Source organism: Populus alba, chromosome 12 (assembly GCF_005239225.2).
Source record: "Populus alba chromosome 12, ASM523922v2, whole genome shotgun sequence".
Taxonomy (NCBI): Eukaryota; Viridiplantae; Streptophyta; class Magnoliopsida; order Malpighiales; family Salicaceae; genus Populus; species Populus alba.
In genome coordinates this window covers 15,146,656-15,170,241 of record NC_133295.1, presented here as the reverse complement: position 1 = coordinate 15,170,241, position 23,586 = coordinate 15,146,656, and the positions used below count along the sequence as shown (strand labels likewise).

General features: G+C 33.0%; 2 protein-coding genes and 1 pseudogene across 5 annotated transcripts; 1 reads left to right on the top strand and 2 right to left on the bottom strand.

Moving 5' to 3' along the window:
- On the bottom strand, positions 1-2,863 carry LOC118060488 (short-chain dehydrogenase TIC 32, chloroplastic-like). The gene is made up of 8 exons (XM_035073709.2): positions 2,695-2,863; positions 2,278-2,509; positions 2,027-2,106; positions 1,777-1,930; positions 989-1,067; positions 631-733; positions 474-520; positions 1-361 (listed from the first exon to the last, which is right to left on the bottom strand). The coding sequence occupies exons 1-8, from the start codon at positions 2,846-2,848 to the stop codon at positions 203-205; spliced, it is 1,008 nt and encodes a 335-aa protein (XP_034929600.1). The 5' UTR covers positions 2,849-2,863; the 3' UTR covers positions 1-202.
- A 6,459-nt stretch (positions 2,864-9,322) lies between these two features.
- Positions 9,323-15,091, top strand: LOC118060492 (SKP1-like protein 21). Of its 4 annotated transcripts, none has more exons than XM_073403599.1 (9): positions 9,323-9,474; positions 9,824-10,075; positions 10,433-10,654; positions 10,929-11,120; positions 11,199-11,309; positions 11,487-11,565; positions 11,798-11,901; positions 12,067-12,248; positions 12,461-13,149. In XM_073403599.1, the coding sequence occupies exons 2-9, from the start codon at positions 10,040-10,042 to the stop codon at positions 12,696-12,698; spliced, it is 1,164 nt and encodes a 387-aa protein (XP_073259700.1). In that variant the 5' UTR covers positions 9,323-9,474; positions 9,824-10,039; the 3' UTR covers positions 12,699-13,149. The 4 variants fall into 4 exon arrangements, with proteins under 4 accessions (XP_073259700.1, XP_034929605.2, XP_073259699.1 ...); XM_035073714.2 differs by having other exon boundaries at positions 9,325-9,474; positions 9,858-10,075; XM_035073711.2 differs by lacking the exon at positions 9,323-9,474 and adding an exon at positions 14,721-15,091 and having other exon boundaries at positions 9,549-10,075; positions 12,461-12,594.
- Positions 15,092-15,455: 364 nt separating this feature from the next.
- Positions 15,456-21,894, bottom strand: LOC118060491 (uncharacterized; annotated as a pseudogene).
- Positions 21,895-23,586: the final 1,692 nt, after the last annotated feature.

The following is a 23,586-nucleotide window of genomic DNA, read 5'->3' as shown; positions in this document are numbered from 1 at the left end:
CTTTTTTTGAAATGCAATCGCTTAGATTTTTCTTTCCTTTTCTTTTCTCTGCGAGGAAATATACTTCTGTGACTTCATTGTCACAATAAAGTAGTACAACACTGATACCAAAGACCATATGGCAGATGGAATTACACCATATCCCTCTGAAATTTATTACATTATCTTGGAAATATAGAAACTTGTAGGCATCAATATATATTTATTGAACCAAATCCATACTGAAATCCCAGAGTTTCTTTGCTAATTGGGCATCTCTACTCTCTGAGCATGCAGCGGCCAGATTACAACCGGAAAAATACTCGCCGCTTACACCCTTTACTTGTGGATTTAATGCCACATAGCACGTTGTTGCAGCACCCTGCAATCAAATCAAGAAATATGAAGATGGAAATAGGCTTTTGTGCAATGAAGGTGTTTCAGTTTAGGGAAACTAGAAAAACAAGCTGTGTTTTGGAAGACAGGCAGCTCACCTGCTGGACATTTTTTAGCACAAGCCCGGCAAGGGACTTGAGAAAGACTGCGTTAAATCAAAAGAACTCATGAAGTTAAGAAGCTATTTTTCACTTGAATTTGGAACCGAGTCCATTGAATAGGACCAGAGAGATTAGAGGAGTTAAAATGTGAAACCTCTTATGGGATTGTCGGTGGCAAGGCTCGTATTATGACGGAAAAGATTGGTGGCGATTACTCCAGGATGCAATGAATTTGCAGTTATGTTTACTCCATCCTCCTGGTTATCAAAACAATCAAGAACATGTTGCACTTAGCATCATATCTATCCATGTTCAGATATAGTGTAGGCTTGCACTTGAATCCTAGCTAGATTCTTCGAATGCTATATACCATCTCTAATTAATTAAGCTGTTGGAGGGGTATTTTTGTTAGAAGGGATTGGTTTGATCCTTATTCGTAAAAGATGCTATCGACATTCTCTTTTTATCAAGCACTTCATGAGACTTTTTTATAAAAAAGAAGACCAAGATACCTTGAATCGTCTAGTGAGCTCATTAGCATGCAGCACATTTGCAAGTTTCGATTGGCCATATGCCAGGAACCTTTTATACCTTTACAAGAGCAAGCATAGACACGATCAAATTTCTCCATTCAAGATCAATATTGCATAGCATGATTATATCAGACAACGAATATTTAAACATACTGAATAGCATGCATCAAGTCCAATGCATGTAGAGGACACAGAAAGAGCTTCATGGTTTAAAAAAATATAATCAAGACGCTGGAAGAAGCAAGATGTGTTACGGAGGTTATTCCAACAACAAAAGCGCATACTACATTTAGCAATTTTCTCTTCTGAATCATATCAGCAGACACAAACAACGGCCTAAGAAGTGACGACATGTGATAAGCTCTTTACCATGAAAGTATTCGTGTTTGCCAAGAAAATTTCAATCACGTGTACATCATGGGAATTTGACAGGCATTCAGCTAAAAGCAGACGAAACAATAGTTCAGAACTTAAAGACAGGTCGAAGACTCGAAGTATCACAAGCAAATATTCATCATGTGTAGCAAACAAGATTAATTATCTTTTACTTCGTTAACTCAATTTGTTCTTGAAGGTTCAGACTTCACTTTAAGACATAAGACTATTAATGTCATCATTTAAACAGCATATAAGAGCATATGTGTTGATCTTCAGAAAATTGAAAGACGTAACAGGGACATATGAAATTAGGGACACTGGTTCTGCTTGGTGACTAGCATGCTTTCAAAATTAGAAATGGATGCAACTCTGAATGATTACAGTGTTACCCTGACTGATCATTGATATTATCAAAACGAATTCCCTCAGGATATGGATAGCGGTGAAACTCCGAGGAAACATTTACAATTCTTCCTTCTATGTCACTTTCACGTGCCGTTTTCTTCATGGTATCCAACAAAAGATTTGTCAAAAGAAAATGACCTGTAGAAAGCATTCAAAGGAATTAACTTAGTCTACTCGTTTGTTTGGACAAGAAATCATTGGATTATTCATTATTTCCCAAAACAAAATGAGTACCCAGGTGATTTGTTGCAAACTGTAGCTCTATGTTGTCTTTGGAGAGCATGAATGGTGTCGCCATAATTCCTGCGTTGTTACTTACAATAGAGAAGATAAAATCATTTCTATAATTTAGTAAACCGAGCAGGCCCAGGAGACACCAGGAAAGCTATACATGAATGAACGGAAACCAAAAATGTTCAGAATAGGATGAGACAAATGCGAAATATATATTGTCTACCATCATGGTTCTTAAATATTTTCCTTACATTAAGAGGTTCAAGGGGCGGCCTGAGGAATTGAATTCAGATGCGAATTTCCTCACAGATGCCAGCGAGCTGAGGTCCAATTCCATGACATCAACTTTGGCAGCGGGTATTTCCCTAACCAATGCATCTTTGACTTCTCTTCCAGAAGCCATGTTCCTGACCCCCATTATAACATGGACACCACGCAACGCAAGAACTCGAGCAGTCTCAGTGCCAATACCACTAGAAGCTCCTAAAACCCACATGAAACAAAAAAGATACAATCATAAAGTGGTAATACGAATTGCTGAATGTCTTTTGTAGGATTAATTTAAGTTTGTATGTTATGCATATCTACATTTCTTGATGTAGCTATGCAATGACGTTAGCTTACAGAAATCATAATTCAAATAGAAAAGACATCTATGCAAGTATGACCTGTGACAATGGCAGTGAGGCCAGAGGCATCCACCCCCCGAGTGACTTCCTCCGCTGTTGAAGATGAAGAGAACCCAGATGATCCATTCCTGTTAAAAAACCACATGAAGAGCAGAGCATGCAATGACAGGACAGCAGCAGCAGCCAGTAACATTTCTTGAATAGTACGGACTGCAGTGGAGCCAAGAAAGGCAATGGCCATGCTGCAGGCAAGCATCGTGACATCCTTTATTTGGCACCGCGGGAAGTGTCAACGTCCCTTGAGCTGTCGTTTCTACTTAATTGTGGCAGTTCGATACATTTGTCAACCTAATAAGAATTCATTACACCGTTTTTTTGGATTGGAAGTCGTAAAGTTATGAACTGTCTGTCTGACTTTGTCGATAATTTCTCTTCCAATTCATTTTTTTAATTTTTTGCACTTCCATTCATGTTAATTCTCTGTCTTTGTCTGCATGTTGGCTAACAAGATTAACTCATCTATCTGATTAATTGTTTTTCTTTGCTCTAGGTTAATGGATGTCAAGGGATTTTCAAAAGGTGACCTCTTTTGGTGCAACCATTTCAAGTAGTTATTTCCCCACAAAGGTGTGTTAGTCTCAATAGATCCATGGACATGCAGGACACCGCGGGCCCAGTTATTTTTTCTTTGTAAAATAAAACATAAAGATATTCAAGTGCTGCAAGTGAGTTGAAGAAATATAAAAATCAATGATTTAGATCATAAATTCAATTAAATTGGGTTTTCTTTTAATTAAATGGTAACAACAAAATGACACCAAATGTACCGGATAAAAAAGAATTAAGATAACTCAAAAAAACACTATTTTGCAAAAAAAAACAAAAAAAAAAAAACAATACTGCTAAAATTTCAACAAACTAAATATAAAATAACAAAATTAAGTATATATAAAAAAAACAAATCAACTTGAATTAGCATGATAAATTCTTCACTCAGGTAATAAGGATGGGATAACCCAATAGAATGCATATGAGAGAAAAAAAAATCACAAATTCTAATTTTTAACAAACCAAATATTGAATGATAAAATTAAAAAAATATATGCAAAAAGATTCAAAAAATAGCAATAGAAAAATAAGGATCAAAATTGAGATAAAAAAACAAATTAAAGGACAACTAGTAATTTTTTATTGAATTGTGAAATTAAAAAGAAAAATCAATTTAACAAAAAGATAAAAAAATAATTATAAAATAAGGATTAAATTAGAAAAAAACAATATATTAAAATTTTGGATTCTAAAATGAAATTGTGAACAAACCAAAATTTTAGAGCCAATATCAAAACTTAAAAGTTAAAATAATAAGAATCAAAGTAGACATTCAGGTATTTTTAAAAGTTTGAATATTTAATATGAACTTTAAAAGGAAGAAGAGAGAAAAGAATGAGAAGAAAGATCTTACCCTACCAACATGCACCGCCCTAACTAGAGAAGACGTCATAAAGATTCAAACAACGCGGCGAAAAGAATTTTTTAGCCGTTGTATGATGCGCCACACGCCATTCAAATAATATAGCAAACGCATCCCACACACCGGCATGAAAGTTGCACGCGCCACCCCGTTTATCCCGAACACCACATTTGTTTTTATTTTTAAATATGATATTTTAAAATTTAATTATTTTAAATTATCCAGAAATTGTTTTAATTCGCAAAACTCAGCATCAAAAAGGGGTTGAACCCTCCCCTCCCCTGTCGGTGCATTTCAAATCAATCCAGTTTCCTGTCTGATATTTTTTTTCTTATTTTATCTTTTAATTTCCATGAAAAAAAAAGGCTAAAAACCATCGATTTACAAAACAATTATGTATGGAGAAGTGTGTTAAATATCGCTTTTATCTGGTTGGATGAAAAGAAATTTAACGGTTGGAACCATCGAATTAAGGATGGAATTATTTATTGCACCGTTTTTCGGTTGGTTGAGAGTTGTAAATTTTAATAATCAATGTTATTTGATTGTGAGCTGAGAGGTTACCCATCTAATCAAATTATTTTCATCTCTGTGACTATTATTAAATTATATTTTTGTCTGGTCCAGCTTGTAACAAGCATGTTAAATTAATGATTCATTAAATTTACAAGATAATATATATCTTGGAAAGATCGACTTCTTTTATTTTATTATTTTTGTTTGTGATTTTTTTTGTTTTCATCTCTTTCTCTTTTTTTTTCTTATTATATTTGATATATTTATCACTTTACACTTAATTTATTTATCACTTCTTTTATTTTTCTTATCTGTGTTCTTTTGTAGTTTTTATTTTTCTTTAAACTTTTTTGAAAAAAAAACTTATTATTATTTTTCAATTCACAATTATATTTTTTTATTTAATGACAAAAAACACATTAACAGTACCTATACATTTACTTTTTTATGTTAGAAAAAAGATTGTTCGACTAGCAGCGAGGCGAGTTGAATAGATGTGTTTAACATATATTTTTCATTTATTAATATAAATAGTTTTTAATTTATTTAATTAAATATATGTATAGACCTTTTGATTAATGATTATGATTTTTTTTTTTGTAAAAAGACGTGTTGAAAAAACCTGTATATTCCTTTTTTTTTTTTACTAAAAATATTATCTGATTTATGGTGAAGTGCATTTCAAATAGTTAGTATTCATAAAATCATGATACAAAATACCTGTATCAAGTTCAATGTTTTAAGAAAAAAAAACAAAGAATTCCTTGATAACTTATTTTTTATATTAATTAATTAATGTATACATTAATAAATTTTCATGGTCCCAAAAGTATTGATTTATATAGATTTAACTATACAATGAGAAATATTTTTTAAAAAATATATTGGTATATTACTACTCATGTATCAAAGTTATTATAATAGTCCGAACCAAAACTTGGTTCATGCATTGAACTAGTTGACTTTGGTCAAAATATTTTTAAAAAAATATTAAAATAAATGGGTTTTGATTGGTTGATTGAGTCACAAGTTAACCCATTATGTCAACCAAATTAAATCAGGTCAATTCCAAGTTGATTTGTTTTAAAACCCGACCTAAGTTAGGGGTCATGTCAACTAGGTCCTAGATCACTCTGTTAAAACAAACAAGGTTTAATAATGATTTTATGTACTCATTTTTAGGTATTCAAAAAAATTTAATTTAGTAATGTATATGAAGAACCATCTAAGTTCAAATCAATTCGTTAAAGGTAAGTTAAAGAAAAATATTTTTAGTTGTGTTTTTAAAAAAATATATGTACGATTAAAACTATTATGAAATGAATTTTTTATGCAAAATAACAAAAAAAAAAAATTCTACATGAATGAAAAGTAAATACATATGAGATCTAATGCAAAAAACAAAAGTTTTTTTTTTCTAAAACTTGTCTCCAAAAAAAAAAAAAAAAAAACACAAACTCAATGGTCTTATCCTCTAAAAACCCATCTTTTACTATTGAGATTCAAACAAATCTTAGATTTAGAGAAGAACACTAGATATATTATATGCACTTCGTCGTGGCTTGAACATTTTTTTTATGTAAAAAAATGATAGGTAAAAAAAAATTCAAGTCTCAAGTTATTGGTTAAAGTGAAAATTTAAAAAGTACACAAAAATTTAAGCAACAATAAATAAACTAAAAAAAAAAACCACACTCAAACTTATTAGGATTATCAAAAAACTCAATACTAACCTAATTGAAGAAAACCATAAAAGAGAGAGAGAGAGAGTCTAATCCAAATAAACTAAAAAAAACAATGAAAAAAAATATCATCTTAAAGAAAAGGAAAAAAAACCAACCAAACTTATACGAACTTTATAAACCTCGTCTAATATAAAAAACTTGCAACTTGTTAAATAATGGACCCGAGTTTAAATAAAATTTTTAAATGTTATCCAATTTAATTTTAAATGATGAAATTGTTGAAAAAACTATTAATGAAAACAAACTTGCAAAAGAAAAGGAACATAAAAAAGAAAAGAAAATAATAAGGCTAAAATCTGACAGGAAAAAACCCAACAAGAATGAAATTTGAAAAAAATAATTATCACACACACAAAAAAAAAAACTACAATTAATAGAATTATAACTAAACTTGAAAGATTAAAAAAATCTTAGAGGGTGAAATTAAAAATTATTTGTAACATGATAGATTATTTGTAGATTAAAAATGGTAGGGATTAAATAAAAATAACATTGTTGAGGGCTAACCCAATATAATGAAACTGAAAAAAAAAATATTTTTTTAAAAAAAAAGATAATTAGATCCAAAAAATAACAAAAAAAAATGTTAAAATAGGATAAAAATAAGAAAACATCAATTTAGAAAAAGAAAAAAAAAAAGGCAAATTTGACAAATCTCTTAAATCTAGTCTAATTTCTAAAATTCATATCCTGTGAAATATCTTACCTAAACTTAATCAATAACTATAATTGTCAACGAGTTTAATTTTGAAGAATAAGATCAGTAGAAAAGTATTAAAAAAAAAACTGCAAAAACAACAAAAAAAAAATAAAGATAAAATGTGATATAAAAAACCCAAGGACAATGCAAGTTAATGAAAAAAATAAACAACAATCCCAAATAAAAAAGGAAGCAAATAAATGAATAAGGACCAATTTTAAAAATTGAAAAACAAGGGGTGAAATTAAAAACATATGTAACAACAAAACAAAAAAATTGGACAAACACCCCAAAATGGTCAAATATTAAAAAGCCCGCAACCTATGAAACCTTGAATCCAAGTTCTATTAAGAAATTTATTATAAGTCAATTTAAAAATATAAATTTTAAAAACTTGTTAAAGCAAAGAAAAAGAAAATAAAAAAAAGCCTTGAGCAAACCCAAGCCAAAAAAATCAAACACATAACCCAGGACATGAAATGAGAATGGCCCTATAAATAAAAAAACGAAAACAAATACCATAAAAAAAATACTTTTAAAAAAGATAGAAGTCGACTTGGGTTAATCTTTTAGATTTATAACCCGAGTAATGAGATCGGGGTGATCCCATTAAAGGCAAAACAAAAAAAAACAAAGAAGCAAGATTTTAATCAAACATATATTGAGGGGCGAGATTGAAAAAAAAATCAATAAAAAATTAATGCGAAAAAAATAGCAATTAAAAGAATTACAATTAAATTTGAAATAAAAATTAAATGAAATTAAATGTTTAGGGATGAAATTGTAAAAACCAAATCCAATAAGAAAATGGTTAAAAAATAGAAATTGAAATAATTAGGAAAAAATTGACATATGAATTAAATGAAAATAAATGCTTAGTGGTGGAATTGAAAAAAAAAATTAAGAAAATGATTAAAAAAAATAAACAACAGTTAAAATAATAAAGAGCAAATTTAAAAATAATAATTAAATGACCACAGATTAAATTGAAAATAAAATCCAACTGAAAATAATCAATGTAAATAAAATAATTACAAATAAAAGAAGAGCGATTGAATCAAAATAAAGAATAAATTGAGGTCTGATATGATTTTTGCATAGCCAACACGCAATTTGAGAGGGAAAGAGAAGGAAAAGAAATTTTGGGTCAAATCACGCCAAACCATCATACACAAGCCACCCATGTAGGAAGAGAACATTGAAACAAATCAAATGATGTGACAGGATTACGATTACAATCATGAGGTTTAGGCGCACACGCCATCATAAGGTGGCGAAACAACCGACACGTGTCAATAGCTTTTTAGTTTTTTTCTTTGTACAAAACCAAAAATACCATCCGAACTAAACAATAATAAAATACAAACCATGATGAAATCACAATGCTCTTAGGACTAAATGATATCAAAAAACAAATCATGATGAAATCACAATGAAGCCTCTAAAGCTAGGGTTAAAAAATATGAACGACAAGGATAATAGAGTAGTTCAATTCTTATAGCAAATATGAAAATACAAAAATGTTATTTTACAAAAGATATTCGATTATTTTACTTAAGGGTTACATTAGTATTTTTACTGCACATTAAAAAATATAATTACCAAAATAACCTCACACTTTTATATCATTTACGATTGTAATGAATGGTGTTTTTGCATCTTGTGACACCATAAAACCTCTATAAGAATTAGTGTTCTAACATGGTTAGAAACACAGTCAGAAAAGAAGCCAGCGGTGTGAAGTTACGTAAAAGGGAGGGAGATTTTAGTGTTCGAAGGAGGGCAACTGAGAAGTGAAGTCCCCAAAGCAAAGGGCAACCTGTGAGGTCTAAATTGTAAGACAATTTTGAGTCGTCCAAGAATTGTATTATTCATCACGATCGTCCGCCGCCTAATCATTCCCCGTCAGGATTTTACTCAGATTATACTATGCTTCTGTATTTACTCGTTTGATTTAATTTTTTGGAGCCTGATATGAAAAAAAATATAATAATACAATATTTAGATAGCTTTTAGTAGTGTAGTACCGGTTGTGGTTCAGATTATTTTTTCACAGAAATATATTACAATAATAATTTTTATTTTTAAAAAATTATTTACATTAAAACAATTTTAAAATATTAAAAAATTTAAGCAAGCAACTAAAGAGAAACACGTGCGAGGAGGAGGCAGCACTCACTCAGCGGCGGGGAGCAGACAAACTTATTCTTCTACTCTCGATGGAAGTCACGTGCACAACTCAAACAGTCCAGCACATCACAGCACACAATATACCGAAGACAACCCAACGCACAGACCCAAACCAGAGAGACCAACAAAACAAAGTAACAAACACCATACAAATTAAATTAAATCAAATTATATTTAGCTGCATTCCATTTCTCAAGGTAAGCAGCTCCCTCTCCCCCTCTCCCACTCAATCTTAATATCGTTTTTATTGTTAATTAATTAATGTTTTTTTTTTTTTTTTAATCTTGTTTAGTTTCAATTTCTTTTCTTTTTAATCCATTTTTTTTCAAGGCATTGCACCTGCAAAACAAAAAAATAACAGATGAAAAAAGAAACCAACTTTTCTTTATGCATTTAATTATAATTTATGAAATTGAATTCAGCAGCTTCTTTCTTATTTTGGTGAGAAAAATGGAGGTTGGACATTTAGTGTCAGTCTGTTTTATTAAGATAAGATATCTAATGGGTGCTCCCTTTTCTTCTTGTTTTTATTTTTCATGATTCAAGCAAGTTTTGCTGATAAGAATGGTGATATCCACAGTGTTGTTGGGACTCAACAAAGTGTTCTTTTGGGAAGCTTTGGTGCAGAGTTTATGTGCATCTCTACAAGCTGTTGTTGTTTTGACGCGGCGCCTGCCTTTTTTATTGCCTTCCCTTCTCTCTTCTTGTTAAGGCCACTGCTGCTGCAACTCCCTTCCTTTTGTTTTTTTAAGTTTTTACCACATGCCAGAAGCTGGATTGGCTGTTGTGAAACCTGAGGTTTGTCTTTGTTTTAATCTTTTCCCCCTTAATTAGCTTCATTTGTGGTTCTTTTAATTTGATTTGTCTAGATGTAGACCAGATTTCCAAGTCTTGATTTGGCTTCTTTGTTGGCAATTTGTTTGTGGGATGAATGGTTTCGCAGCAGGATAAATATTGCAGAACTTTTTGGTTACAGAAATATGATTGTAGAAAATTTATAATTGGGTGGAAGTGGAACTCCTGGAACTTGAAATTCTGGATATCCAGTGCTTGCATCAAGCTCCGATGCACACCTTTTTTCTCTCCTATTATTTGTTCATTTTTAGCCTTAAGTTGCCTTCTTTCTTTGATTTTGTTGTGGTTTTCTGTATGAAGATGAAGTCTTACATTTGGCTCCAAACTGCTGATGGTTCAGTCCAACAAGTAGAAGAAGAGGTTGCCATGTTTTGCCCCATGATATGCCGAGAAATTATTCAAGCTGGCATGGGATCATCCAAGAACCATGCCATATCACTTCCACAACGGGTGAATCCTGCCATTTTGGGCTTAATTCTTGATTACTGCCGGTTTCATCATGTACCAGGTCACTCTAACAAGGTGTTACTTTCTTTTGTCTTTCATTTTCTTCTCTTGTTTTTCAGCTCCTGTAATTCTTCTGCTTTCTTAGATGCTATAGTTTCCTAGAACTCTAATAGAGGACGTTGGAATTTTTGGGATTAGAGAAATGCCATCATCTCATATTGGATTTTTTTTTTGGTGTGTGTGTGTGTGTGTTTCTGCTGGGAGTTGGGATTGGGGAATGAACAGCATAGCTTGTGGATGATCAAATCGAGTACTAATGTTATTTTTGCTTCCTCATTCTTTTGTTTAGGAGCGAAAAACTTTTGATGAAAAGTTCATTCGGATGGATACAAAAAGATTATGTGAGTTGACATCAGCTGCTGACAGCCTCCAGTTGAAACCTTTGGTTGATCTTACCAGTCGCGCGCTTGCTCGAATTATTGAAGGGAAAACTCCTGAGGAGATACGTGAAACATTTCATTTGCCTGATGATCTCACAGAGGTGTGTTGCCACCAATAAGTATGCTTACATTCTTTAGCCTGTGTGAGTGTTTTTTCATGTAGATTTGGTTTTCTCCAGGAAGAAAAATTGGAGCCACTTGGAAACATAACTGATGATCCACGAATCCGGCTTCTAAATCGTTTATATGCAAGAAAGCGGAGAGAGTTAAGAGAGAGAGAGAAATTGAAGGTTGTTAACTTTTTTGTTTGACTTTGTGTTGGCAGCTTTTCTTAGGGAAACTTTTTATTTAATTTGGTTGACCCTTGCTTGTATTGTCTGATTTTAATTCTGTAGTCATTATAGTATTGAACTCCTCATACCTGCGCATCTTGTTATAATAGCAAATGGATTTTTCATATGTTCCAGAATGTTGATGTTGAGGATGAGCGTGCGGATAACCGCTCAGTCGAGGATCTCCTATCATTTATAAATGGTGAAGATGGAGGTATGTGTGCAAATGTTTCTTCATCTTCCTGTGAAGATGGCTAGCATCATGTTCTGACCAAATTCATAGCACTTGATAACAACAGGCTTCTCCAGTTGCTTCAGACTTTGTATTGATATTCAACAATCAGTATATGGCTTACAGGAACATATTGAGAGGATCAGTACTTAAATAGCCATCTTTTAAAGTTTCTGTGTCTTTGGAAACTTACCAGATGTGCTACCATTTGCAGATTCAAAGGGGGGTAGAAATAGTAAGAATAAAAAGAAAAACCGGAGAAGAAAAGAACAAGCAAAGGACTCCTCTTCAAACAATCCAAATGAAAACCAAAAGAAGGTTTCAATCTCTTTCTCAATCTTCTCCAGTGCATTTCCTTGCTTTATGGGAATGCTTTGCAGTAATCGTGTCATATCTAGTTTTGCACATCATGAATAGCTTATTGGCATGGTGAAGGGTGCTTTTTTCTCATCGCTACTTTTTTGTTGTTGGTTGATGTCTCAGGAGTCAGACATGCTCCCTTCTGTTTCCCCTAATGATGAGGTTAACGATATTTTGGCTGCCTCTCCCAGTAAAACTTCATATTTTCAAGATTGTTCTGCTGTCACCTTTTCACCTAAGCTTGATTTTGATGACGCTGATATTGATGATGATTTAGATCCTGCAATGAAGGAGGAACTTGACAGGTTAATTGCTATGCTTGATTGTCTTCATTCACTCAATGAGTTCAATTTGTATCTTGTTTTGAGCAGCATTTCATGTGGAATTTTGACGCTGTTGAAACAGCAGTATATTTTAGACTGCAAAAGTTTGTTAAACCATATGTTTTTGAGAGAGAGAGAACTGTCAGTGCTTGCTGATTGAGATTTACAGTCTCTTTTAATTTTCCATAATACAGGGAAGTTGAGGACTTTGCTCGCAGATTAAATTCCGATTGGCCAGAAAGGATGCAGGAAATATTGTCTTTGGACCAAAAAAAAAGGCCTGTACCATTATCTATGAACGGCAATGGAACATCACGTAGATATTCAGGTTCTTTCCTACATTCCTTCTTTCTCCCCTCTTTTTTTTTTTTTTTGGTTTCTTATGAGTATTTGCTTTGGTTATTCGGCATCTTAGTAGGTAGGTCCTGTTAAGTTGTCAGGGATGCTCACGTTTGTTAAGAATTAATAGGTTATTTTGTGGCCAAACAACCCTGAAATCAGCAGCACGGGGAAAATGTTTTTGATTCCCCATATAAAACAATATTTTACTTGAATATTTTGCTCTTAATGAGGACTTCCATAGGGCATGGTCGTCGCCTCATGTGCCATGATGTGTATTGTGTCCATTGATAGACTTTGCAGTATAGCGAATGCGATATTTTACATGGATAACAGGTTTGGACCAGAGATAATGTAAGGATACTCGACCCATATTTAAAAATCTTAAGCAGCATTAGTGTTTTGTTAGACTTGATAGATCTAAATATATTTTTAAAATAATTTGCATTTAGTTCTAATGCAGAGAAATAAATAGATCAAAATATGTCTTGAAAAACACTCAATTTCTTTTATAAAATTTTTGGTACTTTTAAGCTCTGACACACTCAAATTTAATGGTGTATTGGTTCATATGTTTAACTTTAACTTTAACAATCTCCCACTTGGTTCATATGTTTAACTCAATATCTTAACTTAACCCCATCCTATATCTTTTTTTAGAAAACAAATGCATGAATCATGGAGATAAGTCCTTTAATAACTAGTATTACATTCCATGTATTATAATGCATATAATTTAATTAAAGATGTTGTGGCTAATCTTTAATGTTTTAAAATTATATAGATCACTAGACATTAAGTTAGGCATAATTTTATATAAAATAAAATAATATGCTACTTTTTTTTTTTTTTTTTAATTCATAAAAGCAACACTGAATAAAACAAAAATAAAGCCATGAAAATAAACCACACAAAAAATAAAAGTGGTAACCACGCGAATTAAAATTACATAGCCCGAACATTAAATGATTATAAAACATTATTTCCGAAGATTTATAATCATATGAAGCATCAAAACAACCCATAAAATAAAATAAAAACCCTAAAATGTTTATTTTTAACACAAATGGTTTTCAATTTATTCCTACCCTACCAGGCATGTTGATGGCAATTATTTCCTTTTCTACTAGGCATGTTGATGGCAAGGCATCATATTCATGGCATTTATTGAAACTTATTCCACCATAAACTAAACTTTCTAGCCATAAATAAAGTCAAGTTAATCATTAATTTAATTTGGGAACTAAGGTTGTTCTTAAAATTTTTAGGGCATATAAAATACCATGGAATAAAAAAATCAATTGACCACTAAAAAAATTCATGACAAATATAATTAAGTAGGTTAATTAATTTCATGGCAGATGTATTCTTGTTGTGACTTTGATACCAACTGTTAGATTAAGTAGATCTAAACATGTTTCTAAAACAATTTGTATTTAAATCTAATGCAGAAAAATAAACAGATAAAAAAAATCTTACCAATGATGAAAAACACTTATGGAGTTTTTTTATTTTTTTTTAAAAAAAATTTGGTACTTCTAAACTCTTAACACACTCAAGTTTAATGGTGTATTTCTGTAAGTAAAAGTCTCTATTTCAGTGTGAGCTTAGAAATAAAAAAACCATTCTTTATATAACCGGAGTTCCATTTAACTACTATTGATATGCTATTAATTTATGAAATATTAATATGGGAGTTAATTTATTGGATCAAATATTAAAATTCTTGAAAAAAACAAAAAAACATAACTTCTAACATGTTTTCGGAGAAGATACTGCACTGTGTCTGCTGCTGTCAGATGCCAGAAGAATTGAGGCCATTATGATCTGGTGTGTATTGCATGTGAGTATATTGTTTGTCTGACCCACCAAAAATGCAACATTCTTTCTGGGATCTTCGTACGTACGAAAAGCTTAGAAAATAGGAGTAAAAAGAACTCAAGAGCAGACAACTTGAGCACAATACGCTCAGTTGTCTATATTCTTGCGCGTTATTGGCTTTGCTTGTGACTTTCAGCTGTTTTCATCGGCAAGCTCCTGTACCTTTTGAAAAATATTGCTTCCACAGTTTTTGTTTTCCCATTGAATGTCATTCAAAATTTTCTCATTTTTCAGAATGCTTCCTATCGGCTTCTTCATGAAGATCTCTAACCTGTAGATAAAGATTTGGGGATATATAGTTGCTTATCTTGCAAATCCCTTGGGGACTCCGCATGTTCCTAGATGTTGCTTGGTGTCACGAGTGGAAGTGGAACTTTAATGGGAGAAAACTGGTAGAGTATTGATTTTTCAGTATGTGGTTTGTAATTATACAGTAAGACCTTCGTAAAAGCATACGAAGTTTTTGTTCCGGGGTATTTGGGGACTCGATTTTAAATAGTGAACAGTAGCTGCATTCTCCTCTACGCATAGAATGTTTTGATGTTTTTCCCTTGTTGTGCTCTGTCACCTCTGCAATAAAGAGATCATCATCAGCTTCTTCATGATATCTTATGTGCTCGTTCTGTGTTGTCTGGTTCATGGATATCATTTAAGATGCTTTCGATTTCTGAAGAAGACATGAAAATGGGGAGCTAATGCTCTCATTTGCTGACACATGTTGGAGTTCATGAAAATCCCTTGCCCTTGTGGGATAAATTCGAAAAACTTATTGATTATCAAAGACTTGTATTATTCAAAGTAGAATTATCTGGGGTGTCAAATGTCTCAGAGCTTACAATGTTTTATGTCTAGTTAAAGAAATAAAGATATTAAATAAATGTTCTTGAAATAATTTTAATAGAAGAAAATCCTTTCCGGTAAATGACAACTATAATTTAGCACTCCTTCATATGAATCATTTCAACTTGATATGCAAGTGAATTTTTTACCCATGATGTCACACTGACATACAGCACAGCACAGAAGCTGCAGAAATTAATATTTAATTTTCTTTTTTTACTCCATTTTATATGTTGAACTACGAAACAAAAAGAAGGCAATTTAATCCTTGACCTTCAATCCAGTGGAGTACTTCTTGAAGGCTCTACGGATGTAAACAAGCACCGAAAGGCCAGGTTAGCCACAGCAAGAGCTCTACCAATGGGGAGCCTCCTAGTAGATCCTTCGTAATCCTGCTCCACCTTTGTGATCTCATTCCTCAACCAATCAACAAGTGTGAAAATCCTCCTTGAATTATAAAAAACAGGCACAAAAACACGTATTGGGATCGAAAACCTATCTGAAAATGCCACTCCTTCCATGAAAACCTGAGCTGCTGGTGCTGCAGCTTTGATTCCTTATTTATCTCCCTCGAAAATGCCTTCAAAGATGTAAGCTAGGGTGAGAAAGAGTCCAACAATAGCACCAACAAACACGTAGAGGCCGAGAATCTTGGTTTTTGGGTCAAAAACTAGAGAGTCACTTGGAGGGTTGATGAATGCAACTTCGGAGAAAAAAATACATGTAAATAATGGAAAATACAACAAAAGCAAAGTCTTGAGGGCTTACCATGCCACAAAACCAGCTTTCTTTGAAGAGGTAGTAGTGCATTTAGGGTTTTTAAACGAGGACGATCTTCTTGGAGTTTCTGCTCTTGTTCTCTTTCATTTGGAAGGCTTATGTCACTACATGTAGGGCCAACACCACCTGACATTTTGCTGTAGTTTTTCTTTGGCTAATTTGTGAGTGAGCTAAGTTATGCACAGCGAAAGGAGGAAAGGAAATGGAGGTACGAGCTCGAGCAGTGAAATTTAAGAGGAGAGAGAGAGATGGGAGATATGATCAAGAAGAAAGGTGTGAGGCAAGGAGAGTGCACAAGTGGCAGTTTCTGAGGAGTTTAAGGTGGAGAACTACTTGGCTCGTGTTAGAGTGGAAATCGGGAGCATGGTTTTCATCTTCTTGGTCGAAGTGTTTGCAAATTTTAAGCCTTTAGATTTGCGCTTTGTCACTGTTACAGCTCTTGGTTCTTACCGATGCAAAAGCCTAGGTTTCGATGCTTACTTGGCAGTGTTTCCTTTTCTGTAGTGGCGGTGCTACAGGCTATGAGATTAGCAAATTTAATAGCTGAAGTTCAGCTATGGGTAATCTTAAATCCCGCCATGTCTAAGAAAATTCTCGTAAGAAATTCGGTGAACTTTATCTAAGCTCAGGGGAACCTGGCAACCTATCTTTTTTGATAAAAAGGAAAGAAATTTTTAATATTTAATTTCATTCAAGCAATGTCTTCATCCATGTACAGATTTTTTGGGAAGAATTGATTGCACATGTAGGTTTTCAATTTGCTCAGTTGGACTTGGAAAGCCCTATTCCATCAGTTTCAAGGATGCTATGCCTCAAGAATTACCTTGATCAGTCTTATATCAACTAATGAACAACGGCCAAAAATGAATACATAGCTACATTCGCTAGTCCACATTTAGGCTCCATTTTCTGCTGAATGGTTGCCCCGGCCACCAAAATGGAACCCCACATGGAGGAACGAAGCAATGCCAAGAAAACAAAATTTATTACACAAAAATTTGGACTATTAATCCAAAAATACCTAAGTTTAGTTTTCTATGACAGGAAAAAAAAATGGCGGAATAGCAAAAAAGGGCAAAACCTTTCTTCAACTTTCTGACAGAAGACCATCGGTAAAACTGGAACCTCTGCTAAGAATGCAACAATGATAATACTGTGCACATCCATAAAATAAAAATATCCCTTTCTCTTCTCCATCTTATATTAAATGATCGTTCTTTGTTTTGGTATATACTTTAACTTGACACCATTATCAGGCTTTGTTTTATACTTGGCTCTACCAGCTCCAGAAGTTGAAGGCTCCTGTGCCTCCACATTAACCAACTGATTTTCTGCACTGCTGAGATCGTTGTGCTTACTTGTATCCGATGAATGATTTGTAGCAATTTGATAGTCTGGGGATAGAGCCAATTTCACATGTTCAGCAGCAATGGCCTCCTTCCACCCTACAGGAGATATATAGCCAATCAGATTGAGAAGAGGCCAAGCAAATTAAGCTATGAACATATAAGAGCAGAATGATGACACAATACGGTGGGAAAAGAACTCTACAAGTGCGAGTGCAGACAAATATGAACTTACTCTCTGCAAGAAAAGCCCTTGCTTCATGGCTTGTAAACTGCAAGACTCCCGGAAGAAGCCCTCCAGGTAAGGAACCATTTTCCATCCCACCAAAAGTATTGTCCATGGCACATGATCTTAGAGAGCTGTCATTGAAGTTCTGATCCTCACCCTTCCCATCAATGTTGTCGTGTTGGCATTCTCTACTGCCATTTTCAACTAGCATTCGATCTTTCGATCCATTTCGACTAACAGGCCTCCAAAGCTTTACTGTTGAACGATTTGTGCCACATTGAACCGAATCAGGTCTGTTGTGCTTCTCCTGCACATTTTTCATCTTTAGAATTTCATGCTCTACCAGGCAATCATCTCGGGCTTCATCCAAATTGTTACCTTCATCATGGCTACAATCTCCAAGTGTGACAGATATAGAACCAATCAGAACCTCCCCCTTCTTATCATGATCCAGTACGGTTATTACTTCCTTTTGCACTCTAGCTTTCAAACTCTCCCCATTATATTCTGGTTTAGGTTTTCTGCTCCATTTTCTGTTGCCATTCATTACAGATCCAGGCTTAAAATCCCTTTGATTTCCATGCTTCTGTATGGTGCCAGGTTTTGGGGCGTGAGAATTTTGATTAGCATGGAAACCATATGACAGATGATTCCGCTGTGATTTTAAAGGACCATGCCATCGAGCAACAACAATATGCATATGACTCTTTCCTTGTAACATTGACCGTCCACCACAACATCCCATCTGATTTTCCAAATCAAAATCTTCATCTGTTCTTGGTAGTTGTAAGGGTTTAAGAGATGACAGAACATCATCTGGCAGAATCTCTGAACCAAGCGTATCAGAATCAGATATAGCCAAAGGACAGGATTGTTCAGCTTGAGGCACAGCCTCCAGTGTGTCCTCAATACACTCCTTATCATCTAGCCTTTGCTCCTTCTCTTTCTGTTCTTTGATCCTCAGTTTTTTCTGCCTCTTCCTTTCCAGGAGTTCAACTTGCCTTCAAAATTTAGGAAATAAAATGAATAAAATATGTTTAGGGAAAGCAAATTCAAGAGTCGAGTTTTTCAAGCCCCACAGTAGAACACAAAAAAGTTCTTGGCTAATGGAACATCTATAATTCTAATAAACTGAAGAGGTTTGTTTTAAGAATTCAGGTGGTACTGAGGAAGATATTAGGTGGTGTAATATCTGAGCAACACCCTGATGGTTGAACAACTAACCTTAAACTGGTTCCATAACAGTTCAATGGACAGTCCAATTTTCAGGAGATAGGTTTGAGAGCTTAATAGAAACTAAGAAAACAGCAGATCTAAGAACATAAAAATCCTGATGAGACAAAAGAGCTCTTATCAGTGCCTGTCTCTACTTTATGATGTGTTTTTTACACTGGGACCGTTTGATATTCTTTTACTTGAAATAATGAATCATGTAATTTCCATGAAGATCAAACCATGAGCAGCTCCAACCACAAATGTCAAGTTCATTGAGAGTAGGATCACAAACGCTCAAACAATCAAAACAAGAGAATAATCACCAGGAATGCTTCATTGACTCTCAAATAATCATAAAAACCTAACAAGAAAGAGCAGAACAAATCTCCTCATGAACTTTTTTTCTGATTATCTTAATTCTTGCCTTCCATCTTAATTTTTTCTTTCCTGTATGATATCATCGATGGATCCTTGGATATGAAAAGATTCTAATAACTATCAAAGATAAACAAGTTCAAGAGCAAACTATACTCGCAATATAAGATATAACATAAAGCAGCATCATAAGTTCAAGGTATAAGTGCGAACTTAGGTTGCACCTTCTCTGTGCAGCTTCCTCCTCCTCCACAAGCAACTTTTGGCACCTCAAAGCTTCTGCCTCCTGGTCTGCAAGCCATGCGTTAATCTGAATACAGAGAATCACAAATGCGAGAGTAAAGTACATCAACACATTTCTGAATGCAACAGTGCATAAGGAACGTCTGTGGTGCATGCAACACCAAAGCACTGGTTTGTTATGATAACTGGAACTTTGGAAGTAACTGAGCCCAAAAGAATGAAAAGAAAGGAAAGAAAGATACCAATTTCTGTTCCACCACAAAGCTTGTGCAAGCAACTATGTTCTTTGTTTCAAACCCTATCTTCCCAGCTCCTCCATCAAAAATATATTTTTGTATTAATACAGCTGTTCCACATAAAAACGTATTTTCACTTGCATCGTCAAGAATACTGAAGAGTTGCCCAGAAGACAAAGGAAACCTGGAGGGCCTCCCCTGGACAAGATCCTATCATGAATGAGGATACATCACATTTTTAGGATAAATAATATGGCAGATGAAAACTACACAAAATCCAGAGGAAAAACAATGACAAGGGAGGATGCTCCCTTACCAAAAGGGCAGAACCAGCTCTCCAACAAGATTGAGTAAGTGAAGAGATCCCTGGTTTCCGAATAACTGTCATCAATGACCTTATAATTGAAGACCCTGGAACTTCCTAGTAAGTAATTAAAGAAAACAGGGAAAATGTTTACACAATAATTATAGAATGACAATAGATTCCATTTAAAAGAAAAGGCAAAGACTCCAACTCCAGATGTTTATTAGTCAACATATAAAAATATGGAAAAAATGAAGACACTCAGCAGCTAATATCACTAACTCAACTGAAATGAATAGAATATACCTCAAAAGTCACGTCCTTGAATGATAAGATTTCCTTTGCCTCATCCTCAGAGAGCTGAACAAAATTAAAAGATACTAAAATTCTGCATAACGAGGGATGGGTTCAGCCAAACCTTCCTAAGGGGAAAATACTTTACCTTATCCCAAAATGCTCCTAACAAGTCCCTATTTTTGGCAGAATCCTACAAGGAAAAACAAAACATCTTTCAGAGCAATTTATTGCATGTAAATTAACAATGAGAGTAGCTATAAACAAAACTATTCGATAGGCAAAATCAACATTGACGGAACTGAACATCTGACCATGATGAACACCAGATTTACAAGTTCCAAAACGCCCAAAAAATGTTAAAGCAGCAGGACTAATAAAAGAACAGGCATGTCTGTGAAGTGAAATGAATGAAACCTTATCAAGTCTTTTCAATCGATGATGAACCCGCAAGTGTCTTCTATAGTTAATGGAAGAACAATATTCTCGGGAACACTTGCTGCACTTTTGCATCTGCGCCTTCAAAGGAGTGAGCAAAGGCCAGCCTGGGTAATCTGCGAAAACGAAAACCAAGGAAATCAACAAGTTGATTCATTGTCAAATAAAGCCATATGCCAACCTTGACCCAAAAACCCACCGACTGTATCAAGAAGAAACCACTAATGAATTATGATTCATTTAGACAATATCTAGTACCTGGCTGATCGAGAGCATGGAGTAATTGGATCCACTGAACAGGGTTATCATTCGGCCTTGAAAAAGAAAGAAGCGGTTGTTTTCCAATGGCATCCCTGATGAATGTATCTAGGGAAGAATCATTCCCCTCACCCGGTCTCATCACATCAATAATACTGCTCACAGGTTTCACAACTGGCATTTAACACAGCAACTGCACATAAAAAGAGAGAGAGAGAGAGTTAAGAACTGATTCAAAATCCTCAATTTACCAAACTAAAAAGGAAATGGGCTCTAGATCAGAAACATGAAGTATAAACAATGACAAGACTTCCATTTCTATGGGATTCATAATGAACTTTCCATAGAAACACATAAAGATTACAACTTTTTCAAACTGAGAAAGACTTTTAAACTCTACAGCAGAAATAAATGAAGAATTACAGCTAAACAAGCCAAAATCAACATATATTCAGTACCAAATCACCATGAAAATTATAAAAACCAAAAGGGCATCACACAAAATTTAAGAAATGATGCTTTATATCTGCATTTTTAAGAGACCCCACAATTCAGGATTCAGTTATCAACAGCTAAACCGCATAACATAAATTAAACACACACACAAAACCCTTTTTTTCCTCAAAAAAATAGCATAGTTTACGCGGTCTGTGATGAGTTCTTGAAGGTGACGTACCCAGTGAAAAAGTTGAAAGAGAGAGAGAGATCGGAGAGATTTGGATTCGCCGGGAGAGAGAACAGAAAAGGTGATGAAATTGATGATCGGCCGATTAAACAAGAAAACAAAGGAGAAAGAAAAAAGCGAGAGAGAGCTTTGAGGAAGAGAACTGGAAGTAAGAAAAAAACCCAGCTTTATATATATATATATATATTTTATATACGAGGCAAATATAGAACCTTTTTTCCTTCTTTCTTTTCGAGGAAGCACCAAAATTAATTTTTAATCAATTCTTTTTATTTTTATTTAAAATAAAACAATGAAATTGATTTAGGATTAGGATACCCTGTTTTTGCTCATATAATTTGATTACTTTTTCACTTCTGCTCCTGTAGTTTGAATATATATATATATATAGTTTTTCATTAGGTATTAAGGGATTGGGACGTTGCAATTTTTCGAACTCTAGGGGTGATGATAAAATCTTGTGTACTATAGGAGTAGAAATAGAATGTTAATAAAGTTTGAGGACTAAAATGAAGTTTATCTATTAATATAGGACATGATCGTGACACGTGAAAATTTCTACCACACTTGGAAAGAGAGAATGGATGACATCATGTGATAGACGAGCACAATAAGCCCTATGTTGTTCTTTAATAATTAACTAGTTATGTTAAATTTAAAAGTTTATCACTCCTCTAATTAAATAAATAAAAAATTATATATATATATATATTAAATAAATAAAAATTTATTAACAATAACTAAAATTAAAAAATAAATATAAATTAAGATATTTGATTTCACAATATAATATATTTATCTAATTGTATTTACTAACTTTGTTTATAAAAATTAATTTTTTATTTAATTAAATAATATCAGAAATAGAAATACATATAAAATTGATTGAATAAAACCAAAGAGAAAACAATATCTCATAAGGTTGCACTTATTAAAAATATCATTCAAAAATAAAGTTTAATAATATAAAACATAAAAAAAATTATATATGACTTATAATAACCTCTTCAAAAATTAAATACAAACAAAATGAAAAAAAAAAACCCACTATTTAAAGATGCTAAATACAAAACACAAAGAAAATAGAGAAAAAGGTATTAATTTTAATACAAATAAAAATATAATTTTTTTTTTAAAAAAAAAAAATCATGAGTCACTAGACCTAACCCATTTAGGAAGGGCCCATGTGGGGGCCATTTTTTTTTTTTAATGTATTTATATATAAAATAAAACAGCCAAATGATGTGTTGTATAATATTCCCTAGATTTTAACTATTATTGTGACCGGAAAAAAAAAAAAAATATATATATATATATATATATTTATGTTTTTTGATATAGAAACTCATTTTCAATATAATTTTGATCTAATACATTTAAAAAAGTGTTTAAATATCTTAAGAAACTTATAATTAACTTTAAAAAAATAAACAAAAAACCAAAATCAATTTAAAATTAAAACTCTTCTTAAGCTCAAATCTAGTTTTTTAGGCAATTACAAGACACAAAATATATAAATAGAACTCCTCTTACTAAATAAAACCCCTCGGTGTTAATATCATTTTTATGGTTGTGATTTGATTTAAAAACACAAGTTTAATAAAAATTATAAATTGCAACTTTTTTGTAAATAATATTTTAAAGATTTAAAAATGAATTTTCAATAAAAAAACCATGTAAAATCATGATATATATTAAATAACTAAATACTTTTAACATTATAAATGAAGCAAAATAAAATTTTAACCACACCTCACCACATTATCAAGGGAATCCTAAAAAGTAATGGACAATGATGTTTTTTCTTGTTATTGGCATTTTTGTTATTTTCCTATGAGAGTTGCAAACATTCAAAAT

Bases quoted from the DNA above. Each gene is read 5' to 3' on its own strand.
- LOC118060492 (XM_073403599.1), top strand. From the start codon at position 10,040: ATGCCAGAAGCTGGATTGGCTGTTGTGAAACCTGAG. The intron at 10,076-10,432 runs GTTTGTCTTTGT...TTCTGTATGAAG, and splicing joins TGGCTGTTGTGAAACCTGAG to ATGAAGTCTTACATTTGGCT. The intron at 11,566-11,797 runs GTATGTGTGCAA...TACCATTTGCAG, and splicing joins TATAAATGGTGAAGATGGAG to ATTCAAAGGGGGGTAGAAAT.
- LOC118060488 (XM_035073709.2), bottom strand. From the start codon at position 2,848: ATGTTACTGGCTGCTGCTGCTGTCCTGTCATTGCATGCTCTGCTCTTC. The intron at 2,510-2,694 runs GTCATACTTGCA...TGTGGGTTTTAG, and splicing joins CCTCACTGCCATTGTCACAG to GAGCTTCTAGTGGTATTGGC. The intron at 1,068-1,776 runs GTAACACTGTAA...GCTCTTGTAAAG, and splicing joins AATATCAATGATCAGTCAGG to GTATAAAAGGTTCCTGGCAT.